Source organism: Leiobunum rupestre, chromosome 9, assembly GCF_980474605.1.
Source record: "Leiobunum rupestre chromosome 9, qqLeiRupe1.1.hap1, whole genome shotgun sequence".
NCBI classification, from domain to species: Eukaryota; Metazoa; Arthropoda; class Arachnida; order Opiliones; family Sclerosomatidae; genus Leiobunum; species Leiobunum rupestre.
The window spans coordinates 38,076,891-38,096,610 of NC_143392.1; the positions used below are offsets into that span (position 1 = coordinate 38,076,891).

Genomic DNA, 19,720 nt, shown 5'->3' on the forward strand with positions numbered 1-19,720 from the left:
CAATTCTCCTTTGCATATGGCCCCCAATTCTCCTTTGCACAGAGCCCCTAATAGTGTTAAGAGATCCTCGGGTATCATGATCGAATTTAACTCCTGTAAGAGAGGGGGAAGGAAAAATGGTACCAGCGTCTTAGTGAACCAATCAGGTACCGGCTGATTTGATTTCTTTAAGGGGAGGAGATTACTCTTAAAACGTGAAGGGGATTGGAAGCCACGCTAAATATTGTACCAAAATAGCCTCCCTATAACGTGCAGGGGAAACTTGTAGACGTATCTTTATTGTGTATACCATTTACACTTCTACAAGTTCTCACTACGTTTTTTAGGGGTAGCTTAACTTCTCTATTCTAAATAAACACATTCTTGATCTAATCAAGGCAGTCCGCTGTTGATCTAAGACTAACGACTGATATTATCAAAAGTAAATAGAAAGTGAGAAAACTATCGCAACGCCCCCTTTGGTTCGCCATTGAAACCTAGATAGGATAGTTTATTATCACCGTTATTGGTAAATATGACTTCATAAATAATGATATTTGTAGTATAAAATTGGCATCGTTGGCTTATATTTTGATAAATCTATTTAAAGAAAAACGTTCTTATGACTTTTATATTTTTCTGTAGCAGACGCTAGATCATAGTCGCAACCTCGGAGAAGCTAGCGCAGTTACGCCACCTAGGCACGTTTCGGTCTATAGCGTGAGAAGCTAGCGCAGTTACGCCACCTAGGCTCGTTTCGGTCTATAGCGTGAGAAGCTAGCGCAGTTACGCCACCTAGGCTCGTTTCGGTCTATAGCGTGAGAAGCTACTTGAAATTAAGCACAGCACAATTATTAGCATTATTTAGCATTATTATTAAAAGGTTTACCAAAGTACATTCTATTTACTTTTGATATTATACAATTACTGCTCACACCGACCAGCTATTTAATCAACTTATCTAATGTAATGGAACTTTATCATAAGTATATAATATACTTCTAAGACAGAAAAATCCATCGTCCTACATGCTCCAAGCACGCTCACATTGATTTTTCAAAGTACACATTTATTCAGTTGCAGGTTAAGAAAGGCAAAATACCTAGTACATTTGGCGGAAAGATACTAGCACGGATTTCCGGTAAATCGTCGGCGGGAATTTCGAATTTCGCCTATTTTATGTTGAATTCCTAAAGGTTATATTAATCCATCTTAGAAATGTCTATTGCGTTAATTTCAAAATGATCAATAAATATTTTACGTAGATTATTATTTTAACTTTCATTAAAGCGTATTTTTACTATTATACTCCTAAACAATCATCAAATCGCACGTTTATGTACGTCAACGGCATTACCCGTTCTATACTTACCCTGGACTCGCCAAAAAGAATTTCTTTAGGTTTCCTCACTTGTAGTACCAAAACTAATTTATTATAACTGTTTTTAAGTCTAATCTATGTTAATTATTTAATTATCACTTTGAAATATAACGCAATAAACAAAATTTACCAAAATTATATAACACGCACGAGTATACTTTGAAACTCATCTGTAAACAGTCCAAATTCGAAATTCCCGCCGCCGATTTACCGGATATGGTGCTAATATCTTTCCGCTTAATGTACTAGATATTTTGCTTTCCTTAATCTGCAACTAAGAATAGTGGCTTACTGAAATGATTACATGGGGTAAATACCGTTTATAAATAGGTAAATTTTACATCGTTAGTCACGAAAAATGCGCCAATTTTAAACCACCTCGAGCCTGCGAAAATACGTGTTTCAACTTAATGACTTTAGATTAAAAGTAAAAAAAGACACTGTTCAATTTACACATGTTTTAATTGATTTTAAATAAAACATATCTTTTCTGACTTTTAATCTATCCTCGATACAAAACCAAAATTATAAGTTAAAACCTTATACTTCTGGTTTTACATAAAACTTTATTAATAAAATAGTATTAGTCCAGCTTTAAAGGCTGGTCGGTGTACGGAAATTGATGGCAAACTTTGCGCCATTCTTTGGAATCTCTCAATCTGAGTAATTTGGTGGTACTCGCTTGGATAGGGAACATGGTCAGGAAGTAGAGTACAGAGTCCGGCAACGGGGAGTTTTCCCTGGACAAGATGGAAGTGTCGGTGAAGGCGATGGGCTGCGGCATCAGAGTCGCCTGGAAACGGTCGTAGCTGAGTCCGGCCGGAACCAGAACCAAGTCCACTTCCTGTTTCGAAGGTTGCGATTAGAAAAATGTCCTTTCATCAATTTATATTGAATTCCGCGTATACGCACGTTTCTTCGTATCATCCCGATGCCTCCGTTCCATTGCCCCGTCTCGTTGTTTAACTTCCCGTGAGCCTCGGAAGCGTTGACGTGTGACACGTATTGGATCCTTCGGAACAAGCCGGAGATTAAATCGTGCGGGTTTTATCAGGGTTGGCAAGTTTTAAACAAAATGTTTAAAACAAGTGTTTAAAACACGTTTAAAACAAATATTTTAAACAAACACCAATTTGTTTTAAACGTTTTAAACTATCTGTTTTATACATGTTTTTTATAAGGTAAAGTTTCATTGTTTTTTTGTAATATTTTGGTTATTCAATATGAGGGAAAAGGTAGAAAAAACCATTCCAAGGCTCTAAGAAAGGTAAATTGTATTGATAACGGCTAGTTGGATTTTAAGATTATCTGAAAAGAGCGACTGAAAGGGCTCGATATGATTTCATAAATTTCCTACCTGTGCAAAAACCCTACGAACGCATTGAATTTTGTCTTTTTGTTTAAATAGAATGTATATAGCGGCCAATATATACATCTACTTGGGACCCTACCTATGCACGAGATAAGAAACACGGCCGGTCTGGACAGATCGGGTTAAAACCAACTAGGCAGCACTACTAGATAAAAATTAAGGGATTCGGTCGATTTTTTTGAAATTTTATGAAGTGATGGAAGTTTTAAGATTATAGAGGTATCTAAGTTCTTATTTTTTATAACATTGTTTATTTGTGATAATTTATGACTGCAGACGTGCACATTTCAGTAAACCAAAACTAAAAACCATGTGTGGATAACTAGCTATTTTCCCTTTCTTAGTACTATTCGACCGAAAATTCCAGGATGATAGCTATATTGAAAACTCTACTACAGGTTAGGTAGTATTTGCGTGGGGCATCGAAAACCCTTAGGCCGTCATGGCCCGTCAAGGGTTGGTCAACAACGCTTAGCGAAATTCTTGGCTAGTTTAAATAAGCGTGTACTCTTTGGATCTTCGCCCTGTGAGTTTATTTATAATACCACAAGTGGCATAATTACCCTAAGTGTGCCAATAGGAGCCTTTCCCACAGAAAATCTTCAATTAGAGCTGGTTCTAAAAAGACCAAAGAAACGTAGGACTCGCAAATTTCGTCACTGGAAAACATGACGTCATTTACGTCACTTTCGTTAAACAAGGTATCATTGAAAAATTCATCTTATTGACACACTTAGGGTAATTAGGCCACTTATGATAATACGTTTAATGATACGTAATATTTATTTAAATGAGTTTACTCGTGAGTCTGATTCATAAGTATAATGAATAGTTTAAAACGTGTTTTAAACATAGTTTTTTATTGTTTATTATGTGTTTTTTATTGTTTGATTTAAAAACAGTTAAAAACAATGAATCTTGTTTAAAACAATAAAAAACATTGTTTTTGTTCTTTTTGAAAAAAACAAGGATTTTGCCAACCCTGGGTTTTATAATCACGTATTTGTTAAACTTAATAGGCGAAACTATCAAGTAAATTAGGTCTTAACCAACTTGTTAAAATGGGAAAACCAAATCACGTGACTACCATTTCACAGCCAACTTCGATTCGGTAACTCCTGTTCATAGTTGGCCGTGCGATGGTAAAGAAAGAATTATTCCTTCCAAATACTGCAGACAGCTAATTAACTTACACCTTTCTATTACAAAATGTTTTAAATAATAATAACAATAATTAGATAATTTAGATGAACCGCCATTTGCAAAATAAAATGAATAATAGTTCGTATTTCTTAGGATATATGGCGCCGCAGTTCTCTCAAAGTCACGTAACTAATATCTTTTCAGCCCCCCTGGACTTTATAGTTTCGCCTATTGTTAAAGGGTCCGAAGTAATAAGCAGTAATAGGCTTCGAGCTTAGAAAATATATCGCCATCTGCCTTAACATCCGTCAACTAAATATGTGAAGAAATAGCAGACGAAAACCAGATTAGTTTATTTTGACAGCCAGTTGCTACCTAGACCCGTTTCGGTGGCGAATTGCGTTTCACAGAGCTTAAAAAATCATTAAATATATTTTTCATATTAGCCAGAGTTTACGAGCTATAGGCTTTGAGCTTAGGTGATATAGCGCCATCTGCCTAAATATCTGCCAACCAAATATGTGAAGAAATAGCAGAAGGCCTGAATTTCAATGTTTTTCAGTTACACTTTCAGCTGGTGTACCAAGAGAATTTTCAATGAGCAGACAGCTTTCATTAATTCAATTTAAAACCCGGTCGGTAGGCGGCGATACTTATGACCAAAATTTAAACTACGCACGAAGCCTATAGACTGTATAATAAATGGGGTGGGATTTTTAACTATCACTGCCACTTTAAAGAAAGTATCGGCTCGAAGTCAAGTAGATCATTTGGCAACAGATGTCGCTATCGTCGTAATGAAAACAAGATAGTTAAGCTACATTTTGACTTAAAAGTCGGTACTTATAGGTACCCTTCGCGTTAATTGAATCGTTCGTAACATAAATTACAGTAATTTTAAACGATATTTTTACATGGAATATATAATTTAGGTTAAAGTACACTAAATATAGAATAAGTTGTCGAAATATAATACTCTACAATGCCTCTGTGACGACGTCATCAGTTGGCTATTTTGAATTTTAGCTTCCTTTGACATTAATAGATGGCACCACGCTCTCCACTAAAGTCGCTTTTTTTCGAAGAATCGGATAGATTCATGGCCCTCTCTAATAACAGGGGCCTATGGCTATTCATAAGGTGGCAATGATAGAGCCGAAAGTTGCTTTAAAACTGGACGCTAGCTAAGGAGGGAACACCGGATTGGTTGGTATTTGAGCATGCGCAGCGACCGATTTTTGACTGACGTCGAGTAACCATGGACAGTAAATTAAGAGGACAGGTTTTCGATACCCTTCCACAGTGCTTTTTAGTTCCACATCGAGATATATATATATATCGAAGTGGGACTATTGCGATTGTCGTTAAGTGTTGTGTGTTTGTTTATTTGTTTGGTGTGGAAAGCAACGACACGGCAGATGGCGCTCCGAAAATAATTTGTAGTTTCGGCGAAACCGGGATTCGAACTCACAGTCAAAAACTCCGATTAATGACGCCTTTACGCTCTCGGCCACTGGAAGCTTCCCAAAATTTGTTCGGAACTTCTACTCTATTCTCGTCAGTTTTAGCGGCGCGGGGGGAGTTGGCTAGTTAAGTTGTCGAAATTCTCGTCCGTTTTTACGCCTTATTTTACGTATATTTTCGGAATTTAAGGTCAAGTGAACCTCAAACTTCGCGTCGGGTGGTGGGTGGTGGGTGGTGGGCACACTCGCTTAAGATGCCTCGCTCGAAAGTGAGTACTCGAATAAACGAGCTCGAAAATTTTAAATGTTCGGGTGGTGAGCAGCGGTAGGTGGGCACACTCGCTTAAGATGCCTCGCTCGAAAGTGAGTACTCGAATAAACGAGCTCGAAAATTTTAAATGTTCGGGTGATGAGCAGTGGTAGGTGGGCATACTCGCTTAAGATGCCTCGCTCGAAAGTGAGTACTCGAATAAACGAGCTCGAAAATTTTAAATGCCCTCTTCCCCATATGTACTTATAAATGCTCTAAAAGCCCCACAATGAGATACTTATTTTCTTATTTAAATAAATCAACAAGAGACATTAAAAAACTTCATCACTCGTTACACCAAACAAAAGGTTCAAGACAAACTACGAGTTCAATCCACACTGATGAACTTCCTTTTGGGTAATAAAAGCAATAGAACCATAGAGAAACAATTATAAATTGAAGTCACTATCGGGAGAAGGTATTATATTATTAAGAACACGCGTACGCTTAAAAAGTTAAAGCATTGAAGACTCTATTTCCCTTCACACACTTACGTACCGCCATTATTAATTATTGGACTGCCATACTTATCCAAAAACTAGGGGCATTCGGGCATATGTAGTTTTATATCTATGAAGGTAAATTTTTATTACGATCATCTTTGCCGTATACCATTCGCAAAACTTAGGTATATTAACTTACAAGTTCACGTAAAGACTACCCGTTTATAGCTCTACCACAAATAGATCGAAATTTAAAATATAGCTTTTTGTCAAATTACCTTGCAAGTTAAGTCAATAAATGACCTCAACAGCTTATGAATTGGTTTGCCCACCCATGTATCCTGAGGGTGGGCGGTGGCCTCTCTTTAACATAGGATGGTAAATAGTATATCTAACTATAGGAAATCACATGGGCTCAGCAGTTTTTATATTAGTTTGCCCACCCGGGTCTCCTGATGGTGGGCGGCATCCACCCTTTCACTTAGGGTGGCAATTTATATATCCAACGATAAGAAATCACAAAGCCTCAAAAGCTTTGTATTAGTTTGCCTACCTGTGTCTACTAAGGGTGTATGGCTTTGCCCATTCGAATACACTGATGTGGAACTAATATTACGGCCTGGGCCGACTTGTTATTTATCCCCGCGTATCAATCAGCTCGAGAGACTCCGAGGGAGTCTTGCAAGGTCGTTGGTACCACGTGATCTTAAAATTTCAAAATGGCAATCTAATGCGGTTGATATTGTTACGTAATTTTTTGCGCTTTATATTTTAGTAATTCTTAATTTTGTTTTTTTATTTCAATAAAAACTATCAACTGATATTTAGTATATCATATTTCATCTATAAAAACGTGAAAAAATACCTTTTGGCGTAAAAATGTACTTCGTGTTTATCTTTTTTCTTTTTTCGAACAGTATCGTCCACTCTTAGCAATACTTGTTTTTTTTAAATAACCTTGGCCGACTCCCGTAGTGTGATTGGTTTACGGGGGCTAAAAACCAGGCTTTTTACCGATCCTCTAAAATCTACTATCCATGGAGTAACAAATAACTAAATCAGGATTCATCGTGGAGCACGTGGCGCCATCTAAGTATACTGACTGTTAGTTTTCGGAAATAAAATGTTGACAAAATGGTTGTTTAACTTTAAATTTACCTATAACTTGGAATTCGTTAATTTAAAATACAAATTATTAATTGAGATGAATCCTAATAGACGTGATGCGGTGGCGTAGCCAGACATTCGTCAAGGGGGGGGGGGTACGCGGCGTAGTATGTGAATGTTAAGACGGGGTCGAGAAGGGGGTACAAATTTAGTACAGTCAAAGGTAAGCTCAAGGGGGTGTCTGGACCCGGCAACACCCCCCTTGTCTATGCCACTGATGTCGTGAAGTGGTGAGGCTGGCAAACATGCTGTCACCTAGGAGCACCCAGCACAGCACCCCACATAAGAAGTACACAACCCGCCAAAAGTCGTCTATTTTCTTGTGTTAGACGAATTATCGCCTGCTGCCGTCGGAAATATATAGTCACTCTACCCCCTTTCCGTAAAACGTTCAGTGTAAAGGCTCGTTCAATGAAATTTGTACGCGACACTGCGTTAGCGCGTTAAAAGGCTAGATGCGTTCTCCTTGTGTTTGTTTCTCCTAGCTGTCACGAAACGTTCCCCTTTTTTCCTACCCCCCAATTCAAAAAACCTTCCGAGGCCGGAAAGCCCTTAGAATTTATTTTACCGTCAATTATTTAGATCAGGAATCCATAGCTCTATACTTGTAATGCTTATCCTGCCGTATCGCGTATGGTAAGATCACTCTGACAGCTTTGACCCCGCCTACGAGAAAAAGCCACATCGATACGAAAATCTGCCGCGATAAGCGTTCCAAGTAAAGGTATGGATTCCTGTTTGTTGTATACTGCCTAATAGGCGTTTGAATAAAACATTTTGGTTTTCCTCAGTGGAGGGGTCCGTGTTTTTGGGTTAGATAATGTCAGGCAACGTTTCATTTAAGGGGGAAGGAGTTTGGCGGCTTAGGGGTTCAACCGTTCCAAGGGAATTGATCAAGCGGGGGTTGTTAAACGTAACATTTTTTTTAAGTTTTAAGGGGGGATGTATTTAGGTAAAAAAGGGGATGAATAAGTTACACCTTATACCCAAAATGAAATCCTGGTTACTCCTTTGATAGGAGGGAACTCTGGTTCACACGGGCAGTGTTTTCCTATTTTCTCGTTTTACCACCTTTTCCCGTTGTTCTGGGGCACGGTAAAACGACTGTACACACGGACTAAATTTTGCGGATTTTTCCGCCGCCAGCACTGCCGGTGAACGAGAAATATCTCTAGGTACTTTATTTTCCCGGTTTTTGAAGCTCTTTGTGTTCGATTAATCAGCGAGCGTTTCGCTGTCACGTGATTTAAGGAGCGATTTTGAAAGTCTTTAAAAGTAGGCTTAAGAATTTTTGCGTCTACCACGTGACGGCATAACGCTCGCTGACTGGTCGAGCCCAACGCCCCTCAAAAAAAGGTTATCCATTTCCTCGTTTCCCGGCAGCGCTCGCTGTGATAAAATCCGGCAAATTTTGTCCGTGTGTACAGTCGTGTTCCCGCGCGCCAGAACCACGGGAAAAGGCGGTAACACTAGAAAATATCGAACACCAGGAAAACACTGCCCGTGTGAACCAGGCTTTATTCTTACGTTTTCCTACCGCTATAGCAAAATATAGAGAATCATACTCGAAATTTCAATATCTCTACTCCCTGTAATAATTTTCTGTAAAATTTTAAGGATTTTAAAATTGCTGAACATTGAAGCTCTTATTGAAGTTTCTTAACATGCATATTGCGCGTGTCAATATCCCTACAAGTAATGATCAAAAAAGCAGTTAAAGAAAACTGTTTTCCCAAGACGTTTAATGGTAGTGTAACGCGCCAACACGTCATTTGTTGATTCTCGTTGAGGTTTTACCTTAGGTTTAGGGACCGCTGAAAATAGTCCAGGAATGTGGCGAGTGGTCCGTCGAACGGCTTAGCCTTTCCTCGCTCGAAGTCCACGGCGAACTTGCATCGCGAAAATGAATGATTCACGCGTATCCAAGGTTGAATCTGCAACGTCAGATATAATCGGATAATAATAAAAAATATTTACCTCTGGACTTTGAACCTTTGTTATAATTTATGCATTGAAAACATTTAAAAATATTGTTGTAATGAGGGAGACTATTCTGAAAAAACCAAAAATGACAAAAAAATCGTGATCCGTCAAAAATGACAATGCGCGTGTGAAAGGGTTGGAAAAAAGCCGGCTTTTTTTGAAAAAATCCAGACCAGTGGTTTTAATGGGCTATAGCCGGTTTTTTTCGGTTATAACCGGCTAAAATATAAACAGTTACTTTTACTTATGTAAGTAGAAATCGTCTGCAGTTATTTTCGTAAATAAGAATGTATTACTAAGTATAAACATACAATAAACTTTGACTTTGACTTATGAAACTAAACAAAGAAAGCGAAATAACTATATAAAGTAACTGAATTCTTTTGATTTCCTCGGGAAATTCCCCCTAGTTTTTGTGTATGACAGAAGCGAGGCAGCGAACTTTGGAACTTTAAAACTGGTAAAAGTAAACCGGTTTCTAAATATGAAACAAAAAATGAACTCAATTTCTAAATAAAAACCATTAATTTTTTTTTTAAAAGCCAAAAAAATCAGGATTTTTTCAAGTGGCTATAACCGGATTTAACCAGGTGGTTTTAACTGGTATGGCTGGTTCTATGCCAACCCTGGCGTGTGAAAGTGATTTTAATTAAATGCTTCGACATACGATTGATGATGCCAATTTAAGCCTTGGGCACCAAAAGTAAACGGATATCTGTCGTCCGCTTTTAGTTTATGATTTTACTAAAATACCGGATATAGCGTAACATACCGCCACTACTTAAAATGGAACTTACACAATCGATAGTTTAGTATTTCGATATCCGCCCCGTCTCCACACGCGCATTGCCATTTTTGACGGACATAAAATAGGAGTATTTAAATTTAAAATGTTCGAAGAAAAATATGTTTCAATACGCTTATATTAAAAGGTGGGTAAAAATGGCGACCCTCCCAGCAAAATTTTAATTTATATGAAAGACCAATAAGAAACGGCTATTTCGTTACAAGTCGTCTGAAACGCAGAGGATTTTAAACTGAAAACTACGCAAGACATTAATTCGTCTCCATATAAATTCAAATTTCGCAGCGTCGGTCGACATTTTTACCAACCTTTTAATATAGGCATATAAGGAAAATTTTTACTCCGACTATACGGTAGATGGCGCTTCACGACATTAGGGAGCTTTCCACTTCGATTTAATAACAGCGCGCGACGCACGTTCGGTGTCACGTGTTATTTGGAACCGCAACCGAGCGTACATCTTCAGCTTACTTTTCGGAGTAAAATACCTAATTATTCCTGTGAAGCTGAAAATTAATTAACTTTTACTAAATGATTGTGGAAAAATATATCTTGAAGCCAATTAAATTAACAAAGTAGCAAAAATTATAAATAGAAAATACAAAATTAACAATTATTCGAACGCTCACGAAACGTAAAATACATCCGTGCGAGAAACTATTTAAAAAACAAAAACCAACCCATTGTATTATAGGTCTTAAACGATCAAATATATACGGTAAACAAAATCTATAAGTGAAAGCACTAATAAAAACTGCGTGTGTTCACCACGACAACCCAACAAAGCCGGTAAAAATCCATGCAAAAAAAATCGTAGACATTAATTCTCCCTCACATTATCAACACTTTCGATAAACGAAACAAAAAAATAACCAAAAGAAAAATATATAATAATAACCCAACCAAGCAACAAGTTAATTCAAATACTTAGGAATCAAGAAAAAGTCAATCCTAATACCCACAGTAATAAAAAATTGTAATACATGTAGCAGAAATATGCAATAAAAAAGTATATAATAATAACCCAATCAAACGACAGGGTAATTCAAATACTTAGAAATCCAGAAAAAGTCAATCCAATATCTCAATATAAATAAAACCAACGTATAACTATATTAATGAAAATGTATCACACATTTAAAGCCGATAAGAAAACACGTAAAATAAGTTACGAGTAAAGTAAGCAAAACGAAAGGGCATAAGAGCGCGTTGTAAACAACTTGAAATTGTTTTCATAAATGAACCACTACACTTGAAAAGTAAATACCGGCAAAGAACAAACAAAAACTAACTACGTAGACCACCCAGGGGTTCTACCCTTATCTCTTATTAACTATTAATATACTCTTAAGCTGAGTTTCTAATTTCCAGTGAAGCGTAACATTTATCGATGGTTCTGTGGTAGAACGCTCACCTGTCATGCAGGAGGGCTAGGGTTCGAATCCCGCTCGGTATTACCGCAAAAAGACAATAAGACGTATACCGTAAACATTTGGTGAAAATCCTGTCATTAGGAAGTTGAGACGTTTACCATAACACTTAGCACTCGGTCCGTCCCAAAAGTCAATAACCAGTAGAAGTTGGAGAGTAGTTACCCAGGACATACAAAACACTAACACATATATAGCATTCAACGACACTACACGAATGGAAATAGAAAAAGCGCAGACAGGCAAATACCCCTCCGATATTAAAGTCCCCTTGGAGAGTTAAAAATAAACAAGTCAAAGCCCTTTAAATTTGACCCACAATCCAACGGGATTGAAACAATGCTAGTGTAGATTGGACGCTTTAAGTTTGGGTCGTGCTCAGTTCATACTTTTAGATAAAACTCTTTTGGGCTTGGCTCGGATTCACTTTCACAAAGACATTTTTGGGGATTCGTATCCCGCGGCGCAAATAAAACAATAAAATGAAATTAGGGCTTATCTATAATTACAGAATTTCACATTTGATTATGATCACAATAAAATAGTTTTTTCAGTAAGTCCGCGCCAAAACCACATCAGAAAGGGTTATCATTCCATTTCTATATCAGATCACATTGAAGATATTCTTGGAGAATTAGGAATGTTTTTTGGGATGAATGACGTCCTTTACATAAAAAAATGTACTGTATGGAGATAAATTACCACAGAAAGATACAGTTCAGGCTCGACCCACCCACCAAATTACTTGACCAGACTCTCACAAGGCTCATGAAATTAGCAAATCTAAACACGAACTCAGTCTCCTCTCAAGAAAATTTAAGCTCATATATTAGGCAAAATATTTGTTAGTCTCAGTTCGTTTTCAGGAGTGTTTAATTATTTTTAATAGAATCAGCTCAAGCTGAAATGTTCTCGTCATGGATTCGTGGTTTCCTACAAACATTTTAAGGATTCGTTCTCAATCTCAACTTTTGACTCAAATTTTAGTCGAACCCGTGTAGCTATGACCACAAATTTAAAGGGAATAACGTATAACGTATAATCAGCTAGGCTAATACCCAAGGCACCACCTTAGGCCTAAGTCATCGAGCGACTTTTAAAGCCTTTAATTCAGGTGGCCGGGTTACAATGCGTAGGAGGGTGGTGGCAAGCCCTGCATGCCACGCGTTCGAGCCAACAGCTCCCTACACTAACTATTACCGTTAACCTCAACAAGTTTTTGTGGAAGGGGAAACCGAAGATCTCGGGGGAAAACCCCTTAAACCAGTGGGGAGAGAACTTGCAAACTCTACGCAGAAGGAGTTGTTCCGAGTGTTCATCCAGTGCCACAAGCTGGGATCGAACCCGGCTCCTCTTGCTGCGAGGCGAAAGTGCTAACCACTCCGCCACCCCACTTGCAAAGCAATCTTTATGGACGACCCCTTCAATTTTCCAATTTCCCTGTACAGTGGCGCCAAACATTTTTAAAGCCAAAGGCAAGTGCGGTCAGAGCTGCAAACGTTGGTGTTCCACACCAAATACCTGAGGTTATATTCCCTTTAACTCCCCTTTTGATTTTCCGAAATGTAAATGTTATTGTTCAGCTTGTTAAAATGTTGCTCTTACGTCACAAGACACAGCTTTATTAAAGTAAACCGATAGGTTTACTGTTTATTCTAAAGCCTGGTTCACACGGGCAGAATTTTCCTGGTTTTCTATATTTTCTAGTTTTACCGCCTTTTCCCGTGGTTTTGGCGCGCAGGAACACGACTGTACACACGGACAAAATTTGCCGGATTTTATCACAGCGAGCGCTGCCGGGGAATGAGAAAACGGATAACCTTTTTTTTGAGGGGCGTTGGGCTCGACCAGTCAGCGAGCGTTATGCCGTCACGTGGTAGACGCAAAAATTCTTAAGCCTACTTTTAAAGACTTTCAAAATCGCTCCTTATATCACGTGACAGCGAAACGCTCGCTGATTAGTCAAACTCAAAGAGCTTCAAAAACCGGGAAAATAAAGTAGAGATATTTCAACATTTTTTTCTCTGTTTTCTCGTTTACCGGCAGCGCTGACGGCGGAAAAATCTGTTAAATTTTGTCCGTGTGTACAGTGGTTTTCCCGTGCGCCTGAACCACGGGAAAAAGTGGTAAAACGAGAAAATAGAGAAAATCAGGAAAACACTGCCCGTGTGAACCAGCCTTTAGACTGGATTCCAGCCTTCCCCAAGACCCCCCTTTAGCTCTTCCAGAGTTTACCCTCCTGTGTAGTTTTCGTCTTTGCCGGATCCTTAATCCGAAAGTTTAGGCAGGGGTGAACATTTTTAAAACTCATTTTATCCCGCGCATCTAGAGAAAAAAAATATTCACCGAAGATCAATTCTGAAACCACCATTGGATTCCTGACCCTTCAATCCATCGCCTTTTTCTATATTTCAAGTCAATTAAAGTAAGTTTTAATTAGTAAATCATTAAATTAAGTTAATAATTTTTCGGCTCTGAGTATTTCTGTGGAATTTTCTTAAATAAAATCAAAATTCCACAGAAATACCCAGATAAATAATAAAAAATCTTATTATTTAATTCAAATTGTTGCTTTGTAAAGTAGGTCTCGCTATTAATTTTAATTTTGATAGCCTAACTATAATAATTTTAATATCTGTCCCTTGATAGCAGTACTATAATAATTATATCTGTCCCTTGACAGCAGCATTATAATAATTTTAATATCTGTCCCTTAATAGCAGTACTATAATAATTTTAATATATGTCCCTTGATAGCAGCTAGGAGCAAAAAACACAGCACCCCACACAAGGAGAACGCAACCCGTCAAAAGTCATGTATTTTGTTGTGTACATTTTTCATTGGTTAGACGCTTTAGTGCCTGCTGCCGTCGGAAGGGGAATATTCGGAAATTGTCTTCCCCCTTTCCGTAAAACGCTCAGCGTAAAGGTTCGTCCAATGAAATTTGTACACATCCCTGCGTTAGCGTGTTTAAAGGCTAGTTGCGTTCTCCTTTTTGTTTGTTGCTCCTAGATAGCAGTACTATTTAAAAGAAAAAACACCGTTTTTTCAGTTGCAGAACTGGTTTTTGTATAATTAATATATTCTTCGCACGGGCGATTTTCACGCGCGCCAGGAAAAGCAATATTCCTCTGGCGACTGTAGCAGGCTCTCGTAGCCTTGTAAATGTAAGAGACCATGCTACTTTATAAAAAGAACTATCGTAGTTACGAAGCGAAACCTATCCAGTATACGCGGGCCAATGAATAGTCCTTTCTTGATGAACTCCTCTTGTAATCAATAATTTTCTCTCGAATTTTCTGAAGCGTAACGCAAAATATAGGTTAGGTTAGAAGTAAGGTTATGACGTCATTTCACTCCGATTCTGTGGTGGCGAATAGTTTGAGTCGGAGTAAAAAATGGCTGCCTGTGGCCTTTTCAGTAGATAAATTCTGGCTAGCAGACGAAAAAATCCTATTTATTCCTTTACTTTACACCTCTTTTTCAGAAGGAGTAAATAGAGTTGCCCTAATACTCCGGAGCAAGCGAATAGTATATGGGGCGGAGTAATTCTCATACCCGGAACAGGCGAATCAAACGTTTTAGGGTAAAAAGAGTACACTTTTAGTCCGAGAACATTTTGTTACACATACAGTTTGTAATTAATAATAATTATTATTATAAGAAGGGAAAATAATGATAATATTTTTGTATAACAATGAAAATTTAAATAACACCTGTATAATTTTGAAAGGTACTTTTGCGTGTTTTTTACATGAAATTAAAACTAATTTAATTATAAGAATAAACTTCGCTGAAAAAAAGTTAAAGTATATTATTCATTGCTGCCAAGAAAGGAACATGAATTTAAGAGGATAGTTTTATAGGAACATCATTATTTTTTACCAAAATTTAATGAAGGTTTACAACTCCAACGTACAAAAATGTAAAAACATTTTACCTCAAAAGGTAAATTTGCAGGCAATAATAAGTTATATTTTGATAAGTTTTATCTCATCAAGTTTATAGTCATATATATATATCATACCTAAATTCTTAGAATTAAACACAAAATAATTTAAAATTACCGCGTAAAATTTGGGTTTTTTTAAATAATATAAAATTTAAATTTAAAATCGTATTGTTAGTCAATTTATCTACGGTCGTTATTTTGATTGTAATTAATAAAGGTACTTTTAAATTTCAATGTAATCAGATAACTAATTATTATTCGTACGTCGATATGAATAGGATGAAAAGGAAAACTGTAATACTAACAGGTTCGTTTTTGTACGTTTTAATTATTAAACTTAATTTAAACATTTAATAGGATAAATTTGTATGACCTTGAAAATACTATGACAAGAACTGTTTGGCTTTAACCCCGCCTAATTTGACCAATTAAATGAATAAATTTAAACCGTTAAATGTGCCCCTGCTTGAGGAACGTGCCATCAATTTTATTTTAAATAAAGTTAATAAGTTATTAATAAAAAAAGGTTATATATATATATATACATATATATATATATATTTATATATTTATTCAAGTCTAAATATATCAATATGGTTCTGAAGAAGATAATATATTATAGAAAATCTCAGCAATATATAACCTTTTTTCTTAGCATTGCTGAGATTTCCTATAATATATTATATTCTTCAGAACCATATTGATATATTAAGCCTTGAATAAATTAAGCAGTTAGTAAAGCAACATAATACCACATACAGTTCATACATTTTTTAATTTTCTTTAATAACACAACTTGGTCAAATTTCAAAAATTGTACTGGATATTATTGTTATAATTTATTGAAGGTACTTACGTTGAAGGCCGTAACTCTAAACCTGGTTTCATTACTCCACTCCATACTACCCGAACTTTCTGAAGGACATTTGATTTTCAATTCTTCACACTCCACACTCTTAAAATTCTTTCACGCGCGTACACTTCCGTGTACGATTTAACGTTAAATTGTTGAATTTAAATTCAAACCGAGCGTTTAAAGTTAATTATCGTAGATTTCTTTTTCGGTAAGTTTACTAAAAAGAACCGATTCTCAACGTGGCAGAAGGATTTTGATATGATTCTCTGCCGGTTGCCACACGCAAAGATACGCCTGGCTGCAGACGTGTGTTTAGTCTCGAGTTAAATGCATTCGAACACAAAAGCAAAACAATAACTTAAAACATTCCAGTTAAGATGACTTAAAGAGTAAGTTGCAAAACGATTTTCGGAATATAAATTAAACTACTTTATATTTTTCTTGCTCGTTTGGTCATGGGCTTTCCGAACATGTAACTCACTTGGGGAAATGCCATCGTTAAGATTATTTAAACACGAAATTAAATTTATGTGCAGCGCCCCACTGCGGATTTTATTTCGAACAATAATTGTGACGTCATTGACTACGGCTTTCTCTGGTAGATATGGCTATGTAAACACCCGCGTAAAAAATTCAGTAGTAGAATCCCATGGTTCTACAGGATTTTGTTCGGTTACGCATCTACATTTGGTATGCAAATCTAAACTCTGCGTTGGGAATAGCGGCCAATGAGAAATAACGTGTAGTCAATGACGTCAATCAACACGCTAAAATTCGATTTGTTTTGGCGTTCTACTAATTACTTCTAATTACCAACGAAACGGAAAGCAACGAAACTTTATATTTGTATATTTTAAACGTAAGCACTTTATTTAATAACAAAATTAACGAATAATTTGCAACTTACTCTTTAAGATATAATGGAAATTCTTAAATAATCTCTGCAGTGATGTAATATTAAGTTTTCTTAAACGAGATTAATAAAGTCAAGGATCGAACCGAACCTAGGCCTCGGCCCCTGGCTCTAGGGTGTCTTCTAAATGTATCCGCTTATTAATAACATGAATATTGCCCTAATTTGAAAAGCGAGTTTTTTTTCTGAGCATCTTCCTTCGTTTCTAATTTATTTATTAACATTGTGTTTTAAGTTTTCTTCTAACAAATGTGTTTTTATTAGATAAATAAAATAAACAAATGAATAAATGTATAGAGATTTTTGAAGAATAGCACATTTTATTTTCTTAAATTTTTCAATTTCATTTTGGTTCATTATTTAACAAGGATTACAGTAATGCAAAACGTTTTAACCGCAAATTATTATTTAAAAAGATATGATAAATATAAAATTGATTCTTGCCAGCGATTTTTACCTCGGAAAGTATGACTAATTTCGAGATTTCTGTACGTTTTGGATAAGGTAGTACTGATGACGAAAAAGATCAGATAACGGAATGATATTACTGACTTTTTTAAAAGTGTGTTTTATTCTCCAACATCCTAACCGGACTGGGGTTTAAATATACCAAATATATTATATTTCTGAAAGAAATGAAGGGTTTTTAAGGAAAAATTCATTATTTTTCGAGATAAAAGTGTGTTGTTATCCCAACAACCTAAGGGGACCGGGGTTGAGCATTAAATTCGTCATTCCTACGAGGTTAAATTGAAATACCTTTTCGGTAAGAAAGGGGCGATGATAATAAGAAATTGGCGCTTAACGGCGCCACACGTTCTCTACGTTCTCGTGCTGGGGCCCGCGGCGCCACCCCAACCCCATTCTCGTTAATCAAGCTGAGCCGTCTAAAACGCGACCTAGAGGACGGTAAAATCGTACCGAGTATTATTGACCTATATATTATACGAACCGATACGTGGACTCAACTAGAGATGAGTCGGGCCGACTAGTTTTAAAGCCCGACCGGACCCGATTAAAAATTCTAAATTAAAACCCAAACCGACCCGGCCCACCAAAATTTAAGAAATTTGAAAACCCGACCCTACCCAGCCCACCAAAATTATTCATTTCGAAAACCCGACCCTACCCGGCCCACCAAAATTTTTCAAATTCGAAAACCCGACCCGACCCGGCCCGCCAAAATTATTCATTTCTAAAACCCGACCCGTCTCATCCCGAGAAAATATTTAAAATTTCAACGCGACCCGAACAGGCCCGATAAAATTGAAACTTGGCCCGACGCGAAAAACTTGCACTTTCTATGTTTATAATATGCGCTTGTACTAAATGTTGGGCAGATTCAAATTTTTTCGGTAAATGGAGGTTGGAGCTCTTTGAGAAACGGTAAAAAATTAGTGGACGTGCCAAGAGTATGATTAACACGTGATAATGATTAGCTTTCTGTAAGTAGAGATTTGCTGTTGCGAATAAAATAGAAACTTGAAGGCCCGATCACTAACATATAAAAAGCCCAGTTTTATGAAAAAAGCCTGACCGACCTGGTCAGTTTTATGTAAAAAGCCCGACCCGACCTCGTCAGTTTTATGAAAAAAGCCTGACCCGACCTGGTCAGTTTTATGTAAAAAGCCCGACCCGACCTGGTCAGTTTTATGAAAAAAGCCCGACCCGACCTGGTCAGTTTTATGAAAAAAGCCGACCCGACCTGGTCAGTTTTATGTAAAAAACCTGAGCCGACCTGGTCAGTTTTATGAAAAAAGCCTGACCCGACCTGGTCAGTTTTATGAAAAAAGCCTGACCTGACCTGGTCAGTTTTATGTAAAAAGCCCGACCCGACCTGGTCAGTTTTATGAAAAAAGCCTGACCCGACCTGGTCAGAGTTTTATGGGAAAAGCCCGACCCAACCTGGTCAGTTTTATGTAAAAAGCCCGACCCAGCCCGAACCGAAAAATAAATGATAAAAGTAAACCTGACCCGCCAAAAACTTCGACATTGAAAACCCGACCCGCCTAATATGAGCGAAATAACTTGAACCCGAAGCGAGCAAGAATGCGCTGAATTGTACAACCCTATTCCTAGGCCTAACCAAGCTCAAGCTCAAGCCCAAGTTGACGACGAAGTCATTGGTCCCTCTCCAAAACATTCAAAAGTTTTACATTTCTGGAATCATAGATTAGGCTATGTTAGTTTGGGTTGGGTTGATGGGATAAAAGTGTGTTTTTATACCAGCATCCTAACGGGGCCGGGTAGGTTGAAATACCTTTTGGATAAATTAGGGGTGATGACCAGAATGATAAAATTTAAATTTTGTCACACTTTCGGAAATTATTTTTTTTCTCAAAATTAATTAGTTTATAAAACGTACATTTTTAGCAGTCATACAAAAATTACAATTTAGATTGGTTTATTTTTAAATTAGTTTTGAAAATGGTCAGGCCACCTACTACCAACTTGTTATTTTTCATGACCTAATATCTCAGTGAGCAATTGACCTTTTCCGACCAAACCAATTTCATTTAGTG

General features: G+C 37.1%; 1 protein-coding gene across 1 annotated transcript; it reads right to left on the minus strand.

Moving 5' to 3' along the window:
- Window positions 1–1,943: 1,943 nt before the first annotated feature.
- On the minus strand, window positions 1,944–16,781 carry LOC149927392 (uncharacterized). Its single transcript, XM_090157849.1, has 4 exons — window positions 16,767–16,781; window positions 9,056–9,192; window positions 2,273–2,372; window positions 1,944–2,204 (listed from the first exon to the last, which is right to left on the minus strand). Exons 1-4 carry the CDS (start codon window positions 16,779–16,781, stop codon window positions 1,944–1,946), a joined length of 513 nt encoding a protein of 170 aa, XP_090013975.1.
- Between the last annotated feature and the right edge of the window lie 2,939 nt (window positions 16,782–19,720).

Excerpts from the sequence above, each read along its gene's own strand:
- LOC149927392 (XM_090157849.1), bottom strand. Across the intron at positions 2,373-9,055 it reads CAGCGGTCCCTAAACCTAAG|GATCCAATACGTGTCACACG; the intron begins GTAAAACCTCAA and ends CTTGTTCCGAAG. Across the intron at positions 2,205-2,272 it reads TCGGGATGATACGAAGAAAC|GAAGTGGACTTGGTTCTGGT; the intron begins GTGCGTATACGC and ends CCTTCGAAACAG.